This window comes from Piliocolobus tephrosceles, chromosome 2 (assembly GCF_002776525.5).
Source record: "Piliocolobus tephrosceles isolate RC106 chromosome 2, ASM277652v3, whole genome shotgun sequence".
NCBI classification, from domain to species: Eukaryota; Metazoa; Chordata; class Mammalia; order Primates; family Cercopithecidae; genus Piliocolobus; species Piliocolobus tephrosceles.
Genome location: NC_045435.1, coordinates 88,053,547 through 88,068,439, shown reverse-complemented (window position 1 = coordinate 88,068,439; position 14,893 = coordinate 88,053,547). Strand labels below are relative to the sequence as shown.

Sequence of the window (14,893 nt, the reverse complement as noted above, 5' to 3'; positions counted from 1 at the left end):
GGGGGTTTGAGCTCTCAGATGCCCTGGGCCAGCCCCATGGGGTCCCTCTCGCACCCAGGGAAGACCCAGTCTGCATGTGCGCCCACTCACCATGTCCCCCTTGGCACCCCGTGGCCCTGGAGGCCCCAGGATCACAGCGGAGTCTCCCTGAGGGGGCAGGGAGGAGTCAGAGGAGTCGGGAGCACCCTGGCCCCTGCCCTGCCCTCCCCATGCCCACACTCACCTTGTCGCCCTTTAGTCCTGCAGTCCCAACATCACCCTAGTGGGCGAAAGAGTGTGAGTCCCACCCAAACTGGGGAGGCCCCGGGCCTGAATTCTAATATCATGCAAGATCCACTCACCCATCCCACTCACACCAGGCTTCCCCACATTCCTACCTTCTCCCCACGCTCTCCCCTGCTGCCAGGGGGCCCCTGTGTGAGAGAAGGTGACCGTGAGCTACAGGAACTAGGGCAGTGGAGGACAGAGGAGGATCGGGGGGAGGAGGGAAACAGTGGGGACCAGACAAAGGGGACAGGGGTAGACGAGGAGGGCCACAGGGCTAGGGAGGATGGCAGAGAGTCCTGGGGCACAAAGGGCACAGGCAGGGGACTGAAGTCATAGCACTGTTACTTCCGCCAGCGGGACCCACCGTGAGTCCTCGGGGTCCCTCCTGGCCAGGGCGGCCATCTTCACCCTGGATGGTGACATTAAGTTCATTGACTCAGAGGTTAGAAATCTGAGGCAAGAGCTGGGATGAAAGGAGCTCAGCTGTGGAGTAGGACGTACGTACCCGGACGCCTGGCTCCCCACGCTCGCCTCGGGGCCCGGGCAGCCCTGCTCCAGGGTCTCCCTGGAGACCAACAGGACACCGGGGATCAGTGAGGGGAATCAGTGGGGGACGCAGGATCATGGGAGGTCAGTGGAGGCTGGAGGGGGTGACGAGGGCACAGGAGACAGCCAGTAGCACTTGTCCAACCTACCTTGTCTCCTTTGAGTCCAGAGGCCCCAGGTGGTCCCTGTAGGTCAGAGTGAGGTGAGGGTCCTGTGGGTCTCCAAGTGCCTCCCCCAACACCCCACAGTGTGGCCCGGCCCCCATCTTAAGTCCTCACGAGGACAGGCAATCAAACACGTGGGGCTTTAGGGCACCTCTACTCACCCCTGACCCCGGTGGTCCAGGTGGCCCCAAGGGGCCTGGAACTCCTTCTCTCCCTGGGGGGCCTGCCAGACCCTACCAGAAAAACGGAGCAAGAGAGGCAGAGAGTGACTTGGAAACCCTCCTACCCTGTGCCCCCTCAAGACCGGGAACCCCCAAGGCAGGGCCCTCTCCTCCCACCGCAGATTCACCAAGCCCCCACATGCTGTTTCCAGTCCCTCACCCGCTCTCCGCTAGGGCCTGGCTGACCCATCTCTCCTCGAGGGCCTGTCTGACCCGGGAACCCAACAACACCAGGAGCACCAGGGGGGCCAGGGAGGCCCAGATCTCCCTGAAATCAACACAGCAAAGGGAGGGAATGGTCAATGCAGGACCCCTCCCAGGACTCTCATCAGAACTCCCTCTTCCTCCTACCTCCAGCGGCCGCCCGGCCCGCTGCCCCCACAACTGGTGATGGGGCATTGACTTACCTTCACACCTGGAGGGCCAGGCAGCCCGGGGGAGCCTGGGACCCCAACTCCTGGGTCACCCTTTGAGGAAAAGAGGCATCAGATCAAGCTCACGGAGTCTCAGGACCAGGACCCCAGCAGGGACCCTTCTGGGTACACATACCTTGAAACCTTTGGGTCCTGGAGCCCCTTTCTGACCCTAAAAAACCCAGCAAACAGCATTTGAGAGGGTAGGAACATGAGCACAGAGTTCAGACGTGGCCCAAAATATTCCCAGGGGAGCTCAGATGTGACCATGAACACATGGGAACTCAGACATGTGACCAAGAATCGGCTCACAGGAGCTCAGACATGACCATGGCCTGTCTCAGGATGGCACAGACAGAGGGACACTCAGATACAACCATAGACAGGTGGGAGTTCAGGCGTGGCCACAGGCACACGGAGTCCACACACGAGTGCAGACATCTGGCTCCACAGACGTGAGTGCGGACACACGGGAGCTCAGAGGGGAACCCCAACACGTCCACTCCCGGGTGGAGCAGGCATGGCCACAGGCTGAACGCTGGCAGTCAGGGGCAGGGGAAAGGAGGACTGTAAACACAGGACCAAGGAGAGGTTCACAAGAACTCAGGTGTGTCCTGGGATCTGGGAGATCAGACCAGAGCACACATGTATGTCCAGATGCGGTGAGGAACAGACCAAGGACAGGCACACAGAAGCCAAGACACGGCCCCCAGAGCTCAGAGTGTGGACGCCAACAGCCTGTGGCTCCCGGTGCTCCAGGGAGCAGGCTCCTGGATGTTGGGACATGCAGCCTGACTCAGGGGCTCAGACATGTGCCCAGGCCCAAGAGTGGCCCCTTATGCCCACCATCACCCCCCTCAGGCCAGGCTCACCCTTGCCCAGGCCCCAGACTCACATCTTCCCCAGGGTCTCCGGGCTCCCCTGCACGGCCAGCTTCACCCTGCAAAGAATGGCTGGAGAGGGGTGTCTGGACTGAACCTTCTCTGCTCAGTACTCAGGTCCCGGGGCAGCCCACCTCACCTTCTCGCCTCGCGGCCCTGGCAGTCCTCGGTCACCTTTGGCTCCCTGTTGACAGAGGTCAGGAGGCAACACAGGCATCAGTCACAGATGAGACTCCGGAGGGAGGCCTGAGGCCAGGGCTCAAATATGGGGTCTACTATGAAAGCTGAGGGTCATGAGGGTGGGTAAACTATCGGTCAAAGGCCAGAAGTTGGGCCACTGGAGAGACAGGACCCCCAGAACTTCGGCTGTCAGAAGTTCCCTACTCACCGGCTCACCCACCAGGTCTCCAGCAAGGCCTCCAGGGGCTCCCTGGTAAGGGGGAGGGGTCAGTGGGATTCCTCGGCCCCCACCAGTTGGCCCCTCCTCGCTGGCAGCCCCTACACACTCACCTTCTCTCCCTTTGCTCCAGGGAGCCCGACCACAGCCTGTGGGGAATGCTAGTGAGTTTCCTTCTCCTCCCCGCCCCCACCCTGCCACCCCCATGCGTTTGGAAGTAGGCTTGTGGGTGAGGCAGAGGAGTTACTGCAGGGGGTGGAAGTCAGGGTCAAAGATCACCTGTCCAGGGGCCCCCGTGGGGCCAGGTTCTCCTTTAGGTCCGACAGGGCCGGGCAGACCTGGTGACCCCTGTGGCAGAGCAGCGGGAGGAACTGAGTGTCTCCACTACCACCCCTGCTGCCCCACTCCTCATATTTCAAGCTCACAGCGGGGCACCACGCCCCACAGCAGGCCCGCAGCGAGCTGCCCCCAGAACACATACTGGCACACCAGGGCTCCCTCTGTCTCCGTCTTTTCCACCGGCACCATCTCGACCTGGGGCTCCCGGCTTCCCTGTCTCCCCCTGAGAGGGAGGAGCTCTGTCAGGGCTGCCTGCTGACCCCTGACCCCTGGAGCCCAACCCTTGACCCCCAGAACTCACCACTTGTCCAGGCAAACCTGGAGACCCCTGTGGACCCTGAGGGAGAACAAGTAGGATGTCAGGGTAACAAGGGACACACGAGGACATGAGAGAACATGGGCCCCAAGGAGTGAAAACACAGTGTCCCTGCAGGGGCCACAGGGCTCACTCACCACAAGGCCAGAAGGCCCAGGGGGACCAGGAAGTCCCACAGCTCCAGTAGGTCCAGGCAGGCCCTGGAGGAAGAGAAAGTTCAGGGCAGTGCCAACCACCCCCCCATCTCCCTATGACCCTAACGTGAGCTAGGCCACTCACCCGTCCTGGGGGTCCTGTCTCTCCAGGCTCCCCCTGCAAACAACCCAGAGACTGCATGAGCAGAGCCCACACGGCCAGGGCTCCTGGAGCTCAGCCTCATTGCAGGAGATGACAGCCCAGGAGGTTGGCACACACTACCCCGGGCATGGACGTGGCTCAAAGGAGCCTCCTCCTCCCATCCACACACCTAGACTCACCTTCAGGCCAGAGGGTCCCTGGGGTCCTGCAGGGCCAGCAAGACCCTAGAGAAAAGGGTCAAGGGCAGGGAACAGGGCTCAGGGATTAACACAGAGAAGGCGTGGCTCATCAGTTGTGGCCAATGCCTATCCCATCCCTTCCAGACCCTCACCAGGCAGTGCTCCCTGGTCACTCACCGGGGCACCAGGTGGTCCAGGGTCTCCATGACCACCCTGTTGGGGAGACAAGGAGTCTGATGAGGGGGAGTTAGCCTCGCCCCGCCAGGGAAACTCAGGCAGTACTGCTCATTGGGGCAGGGCACAGGATGGGGGCAGGACAGGTGAAGGTTCTTGGGTACTCACCGCTGGGCCAGGGGGTCCTCTTGGACCCTGCAGACCCTACATAGAGAGGGCACTGATGAGCCTCAATCTGGGCCTCACTTGGGCCTGTTCCCAACCTCTGGGGCTTTTACCTTGGGGGTCAATTTCCATACCTCACCCTTTCCAGTCACAGATAACACCTACACATGGACTGCCTCTCACAGATAGCACACATGGGCCTGCACACACACATCCACATACAACCACACACACACAGACACAGGCACACACAGACAGGCACACACAAACACACACACACAGACATGCACACACACAGCAGCAGCAGCACCTAGCGGAGGGTCCAGAGCCTGGGCCGGGTGCTTCAGCCACCACTCACCGGCTTCCCTTCAGGCCCAGCCACACCACGCTCTCCTGGTAGACCCTGCAGAGAACAGGTTTCAGGCCTTAGTTTCCCAGTTCCAGCTTCCCCTCCACCCACCATCCCCCTTGACAGAGTCAGGACTCAGACAGTCCCAGGCAGTGCAGACCCCAGCCCTGCACGTAGGACAACACATATGAAAGCCACCTTCTTGCACATGTGTGGCTGTTGGGCAAGGACTTACCGGGTTGCCATCCTGGCCCCTCGGTCCAGGCTCTCCCCGGTCTCCTTTGATGCCTGGCACACCCTGAAGGCAGAGTGTTGTGCCCTGAGCCCCCAGTCACTGCCACGCACCCAGGTACTTAAGCACATCCCCTCTCATGTGCCCCCAGAAAGGAGGGGGACTCTACGGAAGTGTGGGGAGAGGTCTCACCCCGTCTCCTTTGGGACCTCGGTCACCATCGCTGCCCGGCTCCCCCTGTGGGGATGAGATGTCAAGTCAGTCCCTAGTGCCACGGCAGAGGGTGGCCCCGAGCTGAACCCACACACTGACCTTAGCACCCTTGAGTCCAGGGGGTCCCTGTTCTCCAGAGAGTGCAGGACCTGGCCCATCCACAGATACCTAAAAACACAAGGTCACAGGGGAGAGATGTCTCTGTCATAGAGGCATGGGCGGCTCATCACAGATCTTAGGATCACAGAGGGTTACAGGGTCAGAAATTCCAGGGTTATGTCACACACTACCATATTTCTGGGGACCAAGCTAAGGGTGGCTTCCTGGTCACCAGTCACAGGCTTAGGGCAGAGATGGGGTGATCACCTTGGGGCCAGGGGGTCCAGGGAGCCCAGGGGTTCCAGGGAGGCCAGGAGGGCCATCTCTGCCCTGCAGGGAACAAGAAAATGGGGTGGCAGCCCCAGCACAGCCTCCAGGCAGCCTGCTCCACAGAGTCCATCGCAGCCCACCTGTTCTCCACGTTCTCCTTTCTCTCCTCGTTCTCCCTGAAATGCAAATAGCGGGTGAGGCCCAAGCCCATGGGGGGGTCCCACCCCTCCCAACCCCTCTTCCCTTACTCTCCCGGCCAGCCCCCAGCCTCACCCTCTCTCCTGGCCTTCCTGCCTCTCCCACACCCCCAGCCCTGCCTGGGAGCCCGGGAATACCAGGCTTTCCAGGCTCCCCGGCAAGGCCAGGAGGTCCAGGGGGACCCCTCTCCCCAAGGGCCAGGCCAGGTGGCCCCTGAGGGCCAGGGTCTCCACGGTCTCCCTTCAGCCCGCGTTCTCCAGGAAAGCCGATGGGGCCCTGCAGGAGTTGAAGAGAGAATGCTGGTTGCTGTACAGCTACACTCCCACAGGGTACACCCCACTGAGCCACCTCTGCTCACCTCCTTGCCTGGGGAGCCCCGCTCGCCTGGGTCCCCCTTGGGGCCTCGACGCCGTTCGGGCACAGGCAGGAAGCTACCAGAGCTCTCATCCCAGGTCTCCACGATCTCCCGCAGGGCAGACACCTGAGGGACAGCGAGAGGTCAGAGGAGCGGGGTGCATCGCTGCAGCTCCCATGCCTGTGGGCCCCACTAGGCCCAGGGGCTCCCACTTGCCCCTACCCCCAGCCCCTACACAACCCACCTTGATGCCAGCAGTTTCCAGCAACCGATCCACGTTCTAGGGACAAAGGCTGGGTGAAGGGCTGCCCGTGACAGAGAAGCTCCTGCCTTCTGCTCCACGCAGCCTCAGGAAAGCACCTCCACGCCCTTTTCCCCAGGCCTCTTGCCCAGAGCACCCTTTAGCACTTGGCTGAGGCATGGCTGGAGACCCCTGAGAGCCCCTTTCTGGCACGTCCCCACTGCCCAAGTTCCCTTGAGTGTGGGCTACAAGAACCCCAATGGGGCAGGGCACTGAACACACAGCACAGAACCTATGGAGCCTCGTGGCAAGGGGAAGGGGATGGTGACGTGGCCCCCATGGGCATGCAAAACAGAATCAAGGGGACTTCCCAAGGCTGGCTCACCGGCATACTTCCAGGCTCTCCTCGCAGGCCACGCTCTCCAGGGAGGCCCTGGAAAGATGAAGACAAACTGCTAGGAACCAGCCTATGGGCGTGCATGTGCACATGTGGGTGCTGTGGCTACCTGGGCATGTGGAAAAGGTGGGGGCCTCACCTGCTCCCCTTTGGATCCAGTCTCCCCACGGTCACCCTGACAACAAGAAGGACAAGGTGAGGAAATGACCCCCAGCCTGGTCAGCCCCTCATCATGCCCCCTACCCAACATCCACACACTTACCTTGGGGCCCGTGCCTCCTGGAACACCAGGAAAACCCTGAGATATGGCAGAACACAAAGGGGTCACACAGGCCCATGGCTTCCCGGGAGGGTTACCCATGAAAACGTAATGGCTTCTAATGCTCTCAAGTCCCAGAATGACCCAGGACACTCACCTGGCCAGGAGGGCCCACTGGCCCTGGGAGGCCTGGAGGGCCCTGGGGTCCAAGGATACCAGGAACGCCACGCTCACCCTTGGGGCCATCACGACCCTGTGAGGGATGCAGTCAGCATCAGGACCCTGAGACCTCAGAAAAGAGTGGAGTCATATCCCCCAGGGTCAGGGTTAGGGGTCAGAGGTTGCAGAAAACTCCAACACTCACTTCTCTCCCAGGGGCACCTGAATCTCCTTTCTCTCCCTAAGGAAAACAAGGATGCTTCAGACATGGCTCCAAGCACAGACCAGAGAGACCCCGCGTGGGGGACTTTACCTTCCTCCCGTCTTCTCCAGGGTCCCCAGGTTCTCCCTGTGGGCAGAGGACTCACATCAGCCCAAACATTCACTTGTGTCTGACTGCAAGACACTATCTTGGTGGATTTCAGATGACTGTGACTGTATTTCTGTGCCTGTAGCTCCACGGCTGTGTATGTCTCGGAGCATGGCCTGTGGCCGTCTGAGTGAGCTGCTGCATGTTTAAGGGTGTGCCTGCGCAGCCCTGCTCACCCCAACAGGCAACTGCACACATGTCCTCTGTCTCTGGCTCTCTAGAGGTAGCTCCACATTCATGCATCTCTGGGTTGGTGATTGTCCACATGTCCTGGGTGTGTGCGTATCCATGTGTGTCTTAGTACATGTACCCATGGGTCTGGGTGTCCTGGTCTGTTTGCACATCCTGGCCCATGTCTGCATATGGGCATGGGCTTTTATACATGTCTCCAAAGGCCCCCAGTGCCTTGTGTCTTGAGGCCTATGTCTTGGCATCTGTCTGCAACTCGTGTGTAGCTCAATGTGTATGACCATAAGCCTGTGGGTGACGATATAAAGTCATGTGCCCGCGTGTCGTAGCACATGTCACAGGTCACAGCCATCCATGTGTGTCTCACCATGTCTCAACACAGGTCCACATGCAGTCTTGGGTCGATGTCTGAGCACATGAGTCTGGGTGGAAGTGTCTGGGTGTCAACATGTCTTTAAGTGCCTCAAGTGTGGCTTCACACTAGTGTGTTTGTGCCTGTTGACCTGTCTGTGGCTCTTCACCTGTGCCTATGGCTGTGGGTTATCTGGGCATGTGTCAACCCCAACCCATCCTGGCACAAATTGGCCCATTCACCTAACCCGTATGTGTCTGTGAGGCTGCATGTGTGTGCATATAGAACTATTTTTCCAGGCCTGATGCTGTGGCTCACGCCTGTAAACTCAGCACTTTGGAAGGCCGAGGCGGGCAGATCATCTGAGGTCAGTTCGAGACCAGCCTGACCAACATGGAGAAACCCCATCTCTATTAAAAATACAAAATGCGGCCAGGCGCAGTGGCTCAAGCCTGTAATCCTAGCACTTTGGGAGGCCAAGACGGGCGGATCACGAGGTCAGGAGATCGAGACCATCCTGGCTAATACGGTGAAACCTCGTCTCTACTAAAAAGTACAAAAAACTAGCCAGGCGAGGTGGCGGGCGCCTGTAGTCCCAGCTACTCGGGAGGCTGAGGCAGGAGAATGGCATAAACCCGGGAGGCGGAGCTTGCAGTGAGCTGAGATCCGGCCACTGCACTCCAGCCCGGGCAACAGAGCGAGACTCCGTCTCAAAAACAAAAAAAAAACAAAATGCCAGGCGTGGTGGCGCATGCCTGTAATCCCAGCTACTCAGGAGGCTGAGGCAGGAGAATCACTTGAACCCAGGAGGCAGAGGTTGCGGTGAGCCGAGATTATGCCATTGCACTACAACCTGAGCAACAAGAGCGAAACTCCATCTCAAAAAAAAAAGAACTATGCTTCTGGATGCATCTGTATGTCTGGGCCAGGATGCATGTGTCTGCACGTGTGCCTCATGTGTTGCTAGAGATCTTGGCTGTGTAGGTTTGCTGGTGTTTCTTGGCAGGTTTCGCCACAGTTGCCCTGGACACACTCACGTTTTTTCCATTCAGGCCAGGTTTGCCATCCTCGCCTGGCTTTCCCTGTGGGAACAGATCACTGGTCAGATGTTGGGGATCAGGTGAGGGTAGGAAGGGGGAAAATAGGGTAACATGAAAGTCTGGACTCACCGGTAATCCAGGAGTACCAGAGGGGCCAGGGGGACCCTGTTCTCCACGGAGGCCTGGAAGCCCCTGGAAAAAGTATTTGTTAAGATCTATAGCCGGGCGCGGTGGCTCAAGCCTGTAATCCCAGCACTTTGGGAGGCCGAGATGGGCTAATCACGAGGTCAGGAGATCGAGACCATCCTGGCTAACACGGTGAAACCCCGTCTCTACTAAAAAATACAAAAAACTAGCCGGGCGAGGTGGCGGGCGCCTGTAGTCCCAGCTACTCGTGAGGCTGAGGCAGGAGAATGGCGTAAACCCGGGAGGCGGAGCTTGCAGTGAGCTGAGATCCGGCCACTGCACTCCAGCCCGGGCGACAGAGCGAGACTCCGTCTCAAAAAAAAAAAAAAAAAAGATTTATAGGGCCTCTGAGATACCCCTTGGGGCATACCCCATGGACTAAGAGGACCCCAATAAGATCTCCCTCTAGGGTAGAGACCCCCAGGACTGGGAGGTCCCATTGAGATCCCTCAGGCACAGACCCCATGGATGGGGGGGGCCCCTGCTGATACTCCCAAGGGAAGAACTCCCAGAACTTGGAGGGCCTATGAAGACTCCCAAGGCAAAGAAGGTCAGAAAGGGGGATTCTACTAAAACCTATCTGCCAGGGACTGAGACCCCTCCCAAGGACTGAGACCCCTCCCAAAGGCAAGGGTGAACCAACACCCCCCACTCTCCTGATGCTGTGACTATGATGATCTGGTCGGAGCTTATGCAAACCCCTGAGTTACCTCTGTCCCAGCATCTCCCCTCACTTACGTCTCTCCCTGGGTCCCCAGCTTTGCCTGCAGCACCCTGAGGAGAGACTCAAAGTCAGTTCATCATGGTCATGGGGTCAGGGGCTCTAATCCCTGTAAGCCTAAGGCCTGCATGGCAACAACGCGCCCCACCCAGGCAGGGCTCTGGGAGAAGACACAGACAACATGTCTGGCCCCAGAGCTCATCAAGGCCAAGACCAACCAACGAGGCTGGGGTCTAGGGCCCACATGTGAAGGGACAGGTGAAGGGGACAACCAGGCAGGACTACCAAGACTCACATTCAGCCCAGGGGGCCCGGAGGCTCCTGGTTTCCCATCCAGTCCGCTCCGGCCATCCAGCCCAGGGGGACCCCGGTCACCCTGTGGAAAATAGAGTGGTAAGAGGCCACCAAGGCCAAGGTGGATCTGATAACCCAGGCTCATGCCCTGAGAAACCTCCACACCCTCTCACCTTTTCTCCTGCTGGGCCTCGGACACCTGGGTCCCCCTGGAGGGAACAGGGTCAGATAAGAGGTGAGGGCAAGATGGGGACTCGGTAGACGGGGCAAAGTGCATCACTCACCTGTGGGCCTGGGGGCCCGCGAAGCCCATCTATGCCCTGAAGATAGGGGAGGAAGAAATCAGAGTGGGCCCTCCCACACCTGCACCCCCAGGACCAGCCATACTCACCCTATCCCCAGGGGCTCCAGGGAGGCCAGGGTCGCCCTTCGGCCCTCGAGGACCCTCTTGTCCGCGGTCCCCAGGCTCTCCCTGTGACAGAGATAAGCTTGCTGAGGAACAGCCTTGAAGCTAAGCCATGCCCAAGGTAGAACCTGCCGGGAGGGGCACTGGGGTCTTTCTTACCCTCCACCCACAGACCCTAATACCTTCTCTCTTGCCCCAGGTCCTGTGTCTACCTGTGGGGGGAATGGCCAGTGAGAAGAATGGCTCAACAAGGGGAAGAGTGGTTGGCGAGGGGATACAGGGTCTGTGAGGGGCTCCAGGGATCTGTGGAGGTTTCAGAGGGGCAGTGGGGGAAGTGGGAATTAGTGGAAGGAACGAGGGGACATGACGTGGAGCCAAAGGGGCAAGTGAGGGCAATGACAGAGGACCAGACCCAGTGCAGCCCTTACCAGCCGTCCCGGGAGTCCTGGGGGACCCTGGGAAAGGAAATGATTATAGTCAACAGGAAGCCTCAGGTCCCAGGCCATGGCTCTGGTTTGCTCCAGGCTCAACTCTGCCCCCAAGTTCCCCGAAGTACCCCAATGCCAGCCCCCAGCAGGCATGGGTGGCCATCCATGCTTCCCACCCACCTTGACCTCCAGACCCCTCATGTGAAGGCACACTGGCAGCAGTGCCAGGGGACCCTCCATCCTTTCTGAGCCCAGGACACCGGCCCTACTCACCGGCTCCCCACGGTCACCCTTGGATCCAGATGGTCCAGGGCTGCCCTGCAGAAAGGCAGGGGTCAGGACCACTCAAGGTGGGCAGCAGTTTGGGGGAGCTTTGGAAGCACCATGAGGACTCATGGGAATGCTGGTAGGCTTCAGGTGGGCGTGATGCAGGGGTCACAGGAAGTTTAGATTGGGAGGGTTTAGCATTACGGGGTTGGGGGGTAGGATCAGGTGTTGGGAATTGACTGGTTGGAGGGTTAAGGTTGGGGTGAGGAGTCATAGATTGGGACTCACATTTTGTCCATCCGCTCCAGGATCTCCCTGGTTTCCCTTCTCACCCACAGGCCCCCGAACTCCAGGTGCTCCCTAAGAAGAGTAGCTGGCCTCAGACAGACCCTCCCAGTATTTTGTAGGTGCCCCTGTGACCCCCTACACTGCCCCAGGCTCCCCATCACTCCAAAATCCACATCAGAGGTTCCCATCACCCCATGTCTCCCTGCAGGGCCTCCCATCACCCCTTAACCCCCCTCAGCCTTTCCTATCACCTTCATGCCCACCTCCCATCACCCCTGTTACTTCTCTCTGCCAAGACTCACCCGAAGGCCACGCTCGCCTGCTTTTCCAGGCAAACCTGGGTCACCCTGGTGACAGAGAGAAAAATCATACTGCACAGGGGAGTCAGGATCTAACTCACTCAGGGAGAGGGGACAGAGAAGGGCCTGAGCAGCAGCTGGACAGGAGGCAAAGAGTGGATGGATGGTCTGGTGGAGCCCCAGCCCACTGGGATCCTAGTTCAAGGGTAAAGGATCAGAAACCACAGTGGGAAGAAGTCTCACCGGAGGACCCTCGTCACCTTTCTCTCCAACTTCACCCTGTGAAACATGAGTGTCAGCCCTGGTTTCAAGAACCCCATGATGCTGGCAACAGCCCTACTCCCTTACCCCCCGTGACTCCCCCGGCTCCAGCCTCTTACATCTCGTCCTCGGGGGCCAACAGGTCCTGGGGGGCCAGGCCGCCCAGGGTCTCCCGTCTCTCCAGGAGACCCTGAGTCACCCTGTGGAGGAGGCAAGAGGGAGGTGATGCAGGATGCTCAAAGCAGGCAGTCCTCAAGGGGAGGGGACCCCAGAAACCTTGAGGTTGCCCAGGGTCATGGGTACTCACTGGGGGTCCTGCTCTGCCAGTAAGGCCAATGGGACCCTGAAGGGAATAGAAGGGGGATAGGATTTAGTCAGGGTCCTACCACCTCATCTCCCTCTGTCACAATCCCCATTCTGACATTGATTCACCCGGTCTCCAGGGTCTCCCTTGGGGCCAGGGTCTCCAGGAAGAACCAAGCCAGGTGGGCCCTGTGGATGGAAGGATAACAAGTCAGGAAGACAACCTCTACCAACCGCCCGCTAAACACTTCCCTTCACGGGCCGGGCGCAGTGGCTCAAGCCTGTAATCCCAGCACTTTGGGAGGCCGAGACGGGCAGATCACGAGGTCAGGAGATCGAGACCACGGTGAAACCCTATCTCTACAAAAAATACAAAAAATTAGCCGGGCACGCTGGCGGGCGCCTGTAGTCCCAGCTACTTGGGAGGCTGAGGCAGGAGAATCACTTGAACCCGGGAGGCGGAGCTTGCAGTGAGCCGAGATCCTGCCACTGCACTCCAGCCTGGGCAACAGAGCGAGACTCTGTCTCAAAAAAAAACAAAAAACAAAAAACGCTTCCCTTCACTTACCCGTTCCCCTTGGACTCCGGTAGCTCCTCTGGGCCCAGCAGGCCCCACATCTCCCTGGAGGTGACAAAGACCATCAGTGCTAATCCCAGGCTCCAGTTAACCCCATGACCTAGCAAGTCATGTGACCCTCAAGTCCCATACATAGGCCCTATGACCTAGACCTCAACTCTGTAGAAACCTCCCCTTGCCCCATACCAGGCTTACCTTTTCTCCTTTGGGTCCAGCGACAGCAGGTCCCTAAAAACAAACAGGACAGATATAGCTTGGCCTTGCCTTGGGGTTGTATGACCAAAGTCTTCATTGGAATGGAGGTCACATGGAATTCAAAGTCATACAGCTCAGTCCCCACCCAGAAGTCACAGGGTCACCGCTGATAACAGGGAAGGGGTTATACGAAATGGACTGACACAAAGAGCTCATGACCTGCATGGCAGTCATGGGGTCACAGGGTCACAGCCAGGAGTCTGGAGGCAGATTCTAGCAGGTGAGCCACAGAGCTCTGAGACTGCTCACGGGCCCAGCACTGTGGAATCACAGCCCAGATAGTGTTCTATAGGAGGATCACTGCTCAAGGGCTGCGCTGTGCTCAGAGCCCCATCCTCCCATCACTCACCACCACTGCAGGGTCCCCAGGACGACCAGGCTCCCCCTGTGGAGAGAGGATAGGAGCAGGGACAGGTCAGGGAGTCACCTTGGAGCCCCAAATCCCAGTGTCCCACCTGCCACACCCCTAGTATCAGACAGTACCACCCCCAGTCGAGGACCCACCTTCTCTCCTTGGCGGCCGGTAGGTCCTGGTGGCCCCTGAATGTAGAGAAAGTGGGAGTCCAGGAGGGGAAAGGAAAGGGGAGGGACACACAAAAGTCCCACTCGTGGTCCCACCACAGTCACAGACTCACTTCAGGACCCTCTGCTCCAGGACGTCCAGCAACCCCTGGCAGCCCCTGGAGGAGAGGAAGGGAAGAGCTGTGCAGGTGGGTGGGGATGGGGGATACGGGCGGGGATGGGGGATATGGGCAGGGCTAGAGGCTGGGGTGGGGGCTGGAGAGGGGTCAGGGAAGATTGGGATTTAGGTTGGCAGAGGTCAGACTTGGCAGGAGGACAGAGACCAGGTCAGTGAAAGTCAAGGTCAGTTCAGCAGGGTCACAGATTTAAAGCCAGGTCCCTGGGGCTGAGGGTTAGAGCCTGTATCAGCAGGGATAAGGGGTCACTGAGGAGGGGTAAGGAGCAGGGGCAGCGGGGGTCAAGGGCAAGAAGCCATAACCAGAAAGGGCACAGCCAGGTCAGCTGGTATGAGCATTGCAGCCAGTGGGCTCACCCGGGATCCCGCTGGGCCTGGAGGTCCACGTTCGCCCTGATGGAACAGAAGAGGTCAGAGCTGAGTTGGGCCAGATCCTCCAGGGCCCTTGGAGACCCCCAGGTTGCACTTACCTTCACTCCAGCCTCACCCAGGGGCCCTGGAAAGCCCCGGTCACCCTGAAGACAGAGGGTGAGAGAACGACAGAGAGAGAGAGAGGGTTGGTGGGCGGCTTGAATGTCAAACCCCAGACAAGGGGTCTCAAACCCCAACCATCCCCTCCAAAACCACAACCTCTGACCTGGAGGGAACTGTTATCTCCTGATCTTCCAGCCTCCCCTAACACCACGGGGAGCCCGGAGTAGCACCCCTCACACCTCAGTCCCCCAACTGGTACTCACTTTGGGGCCAACAGCTCCAGGAGGTCCCCGTGGGCCCTGGAAGGGATGAATTTGGGGGTTCAGAGATTTGCTTTCGGGCATGAGGATGGAGC

At 59.2% G+C, this 14,893-nt stretch overlaps 1 protein-coding gene across 1 annotated transcript in view; it reads right to left on the bottom strand.

The window, feature by feature from the left end:
* The window catches only part of COL7A1 (collagen type VII alpha 1 chain), a 32,072-nt gene that overhangs the window by 5,453 nt on the left and 11,726 nt on the right, over positions 1–14,893 (bottom strand). The window contains exons 41-101 of the mRNA XM_023231788.2: positions 14,802–14,837; positions 14,535–14,579; positions 14,422–14,457; positions 14,003–14,047; positions 13,872–13,907; positions 13,717–13,752; positions 13,308–13,340; positions 13,104–13,157; positions 12,665–12,724; positions 12,540–12,575; positions 12,352–12,432; positions 12,215–12,250; positions 11,975–12,019; positions 11,673–11,744; positions 11,391–11,435; positions 11,118–11,144; positions 10,872–10,901; positions 10,675–10,755; positions 10,568–10,603; positions 10,457–10,492; positions 10,285–10,365; positions 10,007–10,042; positions 9,212–9,274; positions 9,080–9,124; positions 7,445–7,480; positions 7,337–7,372; positions 7,130–7,225; positions 6,976–7,011; positions 6,853–6,888; positions 6,702–6,749; positions 6,320–6,355; positions 6,079–6,201; positions 5,796–5,996; positions 5,663–5,698; positions 5,520–5,582; positions 5,253–5,321; positions 5,133–5,177; positions 4,944–5,006; positions 4,718–4,762; positions 4,363–4,398; positions 4,198–4,233; positions 4,021–4,065; positions 3,824–3,856; positions 3,682–3,744; positions 3,530–3,565; positions 3,371–3,451; positions 3,169–3,237; positions 3,003–3,038; positions 2,881–2,922; positions 2,632–2,676; positions 2,507–2,551; positions 1,748–1,783; positions 1,606–1,665; positions 1,359–1,466; positions 1,139–1,210; positions 963–998; positions 773–832; positions 632–676; positions 378–413; positions 224–259; positions 91–147 (exon numbers count right to left, since the gene is read on the bottom strand). Of these exons, the coding sequence (XP_023087556.2) occupies positions 91–147; positions 224–259; positions 378–413; positions 632–676; positions 773–832; positions 963–998; positions 1,139–1,210; positions 1,359–1,466; positions 1,606–1,665; positions 1,748–1,783; positions 2,507–2,551; positions 2,632–2,676; positions 2,881–2,922; positions 3,003–3,038; positions 3,169–3,237; positions 3,371–3,451; positions 3,530–3,565; positions 3,682–3,744; positions 3,824–3,856; positions 4,021–4,065; positions 4,198–4,233; positions 4,363–4,398; positions 4,718–4,762; positions 4,944–5,006; positions 5,133–5,177; positions 5,253–5,321; positions 5,520–5,582; positions 5,663–5,698; positions 5,796–5,996; positions 6,079–6,201; positions 6,320–6,355; positions 6,702–6,749; positions 6,853–6,888; positions 6,976–7,011; positions 7,130–7,225; positions 7,337–7,372; positions 7,445–7,480; positions 9,080–9,124; positions 9,212–9,274; positions 10,007–10,042; positions 10,285–10,365; positions 10,457–10,492; positions 10,568–10,603; positions 10,675–10,755; positions 10,872–10,901; positions 11,118–11,144; positions 11,391–11,435; positions 11,673–11,744; positions 11,975–12,019; positions 12,215–12,250; positions 12,352–12,432; positions 12,540–12,575; positions 12,665–12,724; positions 13,104–13,157; positions 13,308–13,340; positions 13,717–13,752; positions 13,872–13,907; positions 14,003–14,047; positions 14,422–14,457; positions 14,535–14,579; positions 14,802–14,837 (3,213 nt within the window). The remainder of the gene's footprint in view (positions 1–90; positions 148–223; positions 260–377; positions 414–631; positions 677–772; positions 833–962; positions 999–1,138; positions 1,211–1,358; positions 1,467–1,605; positions 1,666–1,747; positions 1,784–2,506; positions 2,552–2,631; positions 2,677–2,880; positions 2,923–3,002; positions 3,039–3,168; positions 3,238–3,370; positions 3,452–3,529; positions 3,566–3,681; positions 3,745–3,823; positions 3,857–4,020; positions 4,066–4,197; positions 4,234–4,362; positions 4,399–4,717; positions 4,763–4,943; positions 5,007–5,132; positions 5,178–5,252; positions 5,322–5,519; positions 5,583–5,662; positions 5,699–5,795; positions 5,997–6,078; positions 6,202–6,319; positions 6,356–6,701; positions 6,750–6,852; positions 6,889–6,975; positions 7,012–7,129; positions 7,226–7,336; positions 7,373–7,444; positions 7,481–9,079; positions 9,125–9,211; positions 9,275–10,006; positions 10,043–10,284; positions 10,366–10,456; positions 10,493–10,567; positions 10,604–10,674; positions 10,756–10,871; positions 10,902–11,117; positions 11,145–11,390; positions 11,436–11,672; positions 11,745–11,974; positions 12,020–12,214; positions 12,251–12,351; positions 12,433–12,539; positions 12,576–12,664; positions 12,725–13,103; positions 13,158–13,307; positions 13,341–13,716; positions 13,753–13,871; positions 13,908–14,002; positions 14,048–14,421; positions 14,458–14,534; positions 14,580–14,801; positions 14,838–14,893) is intronic.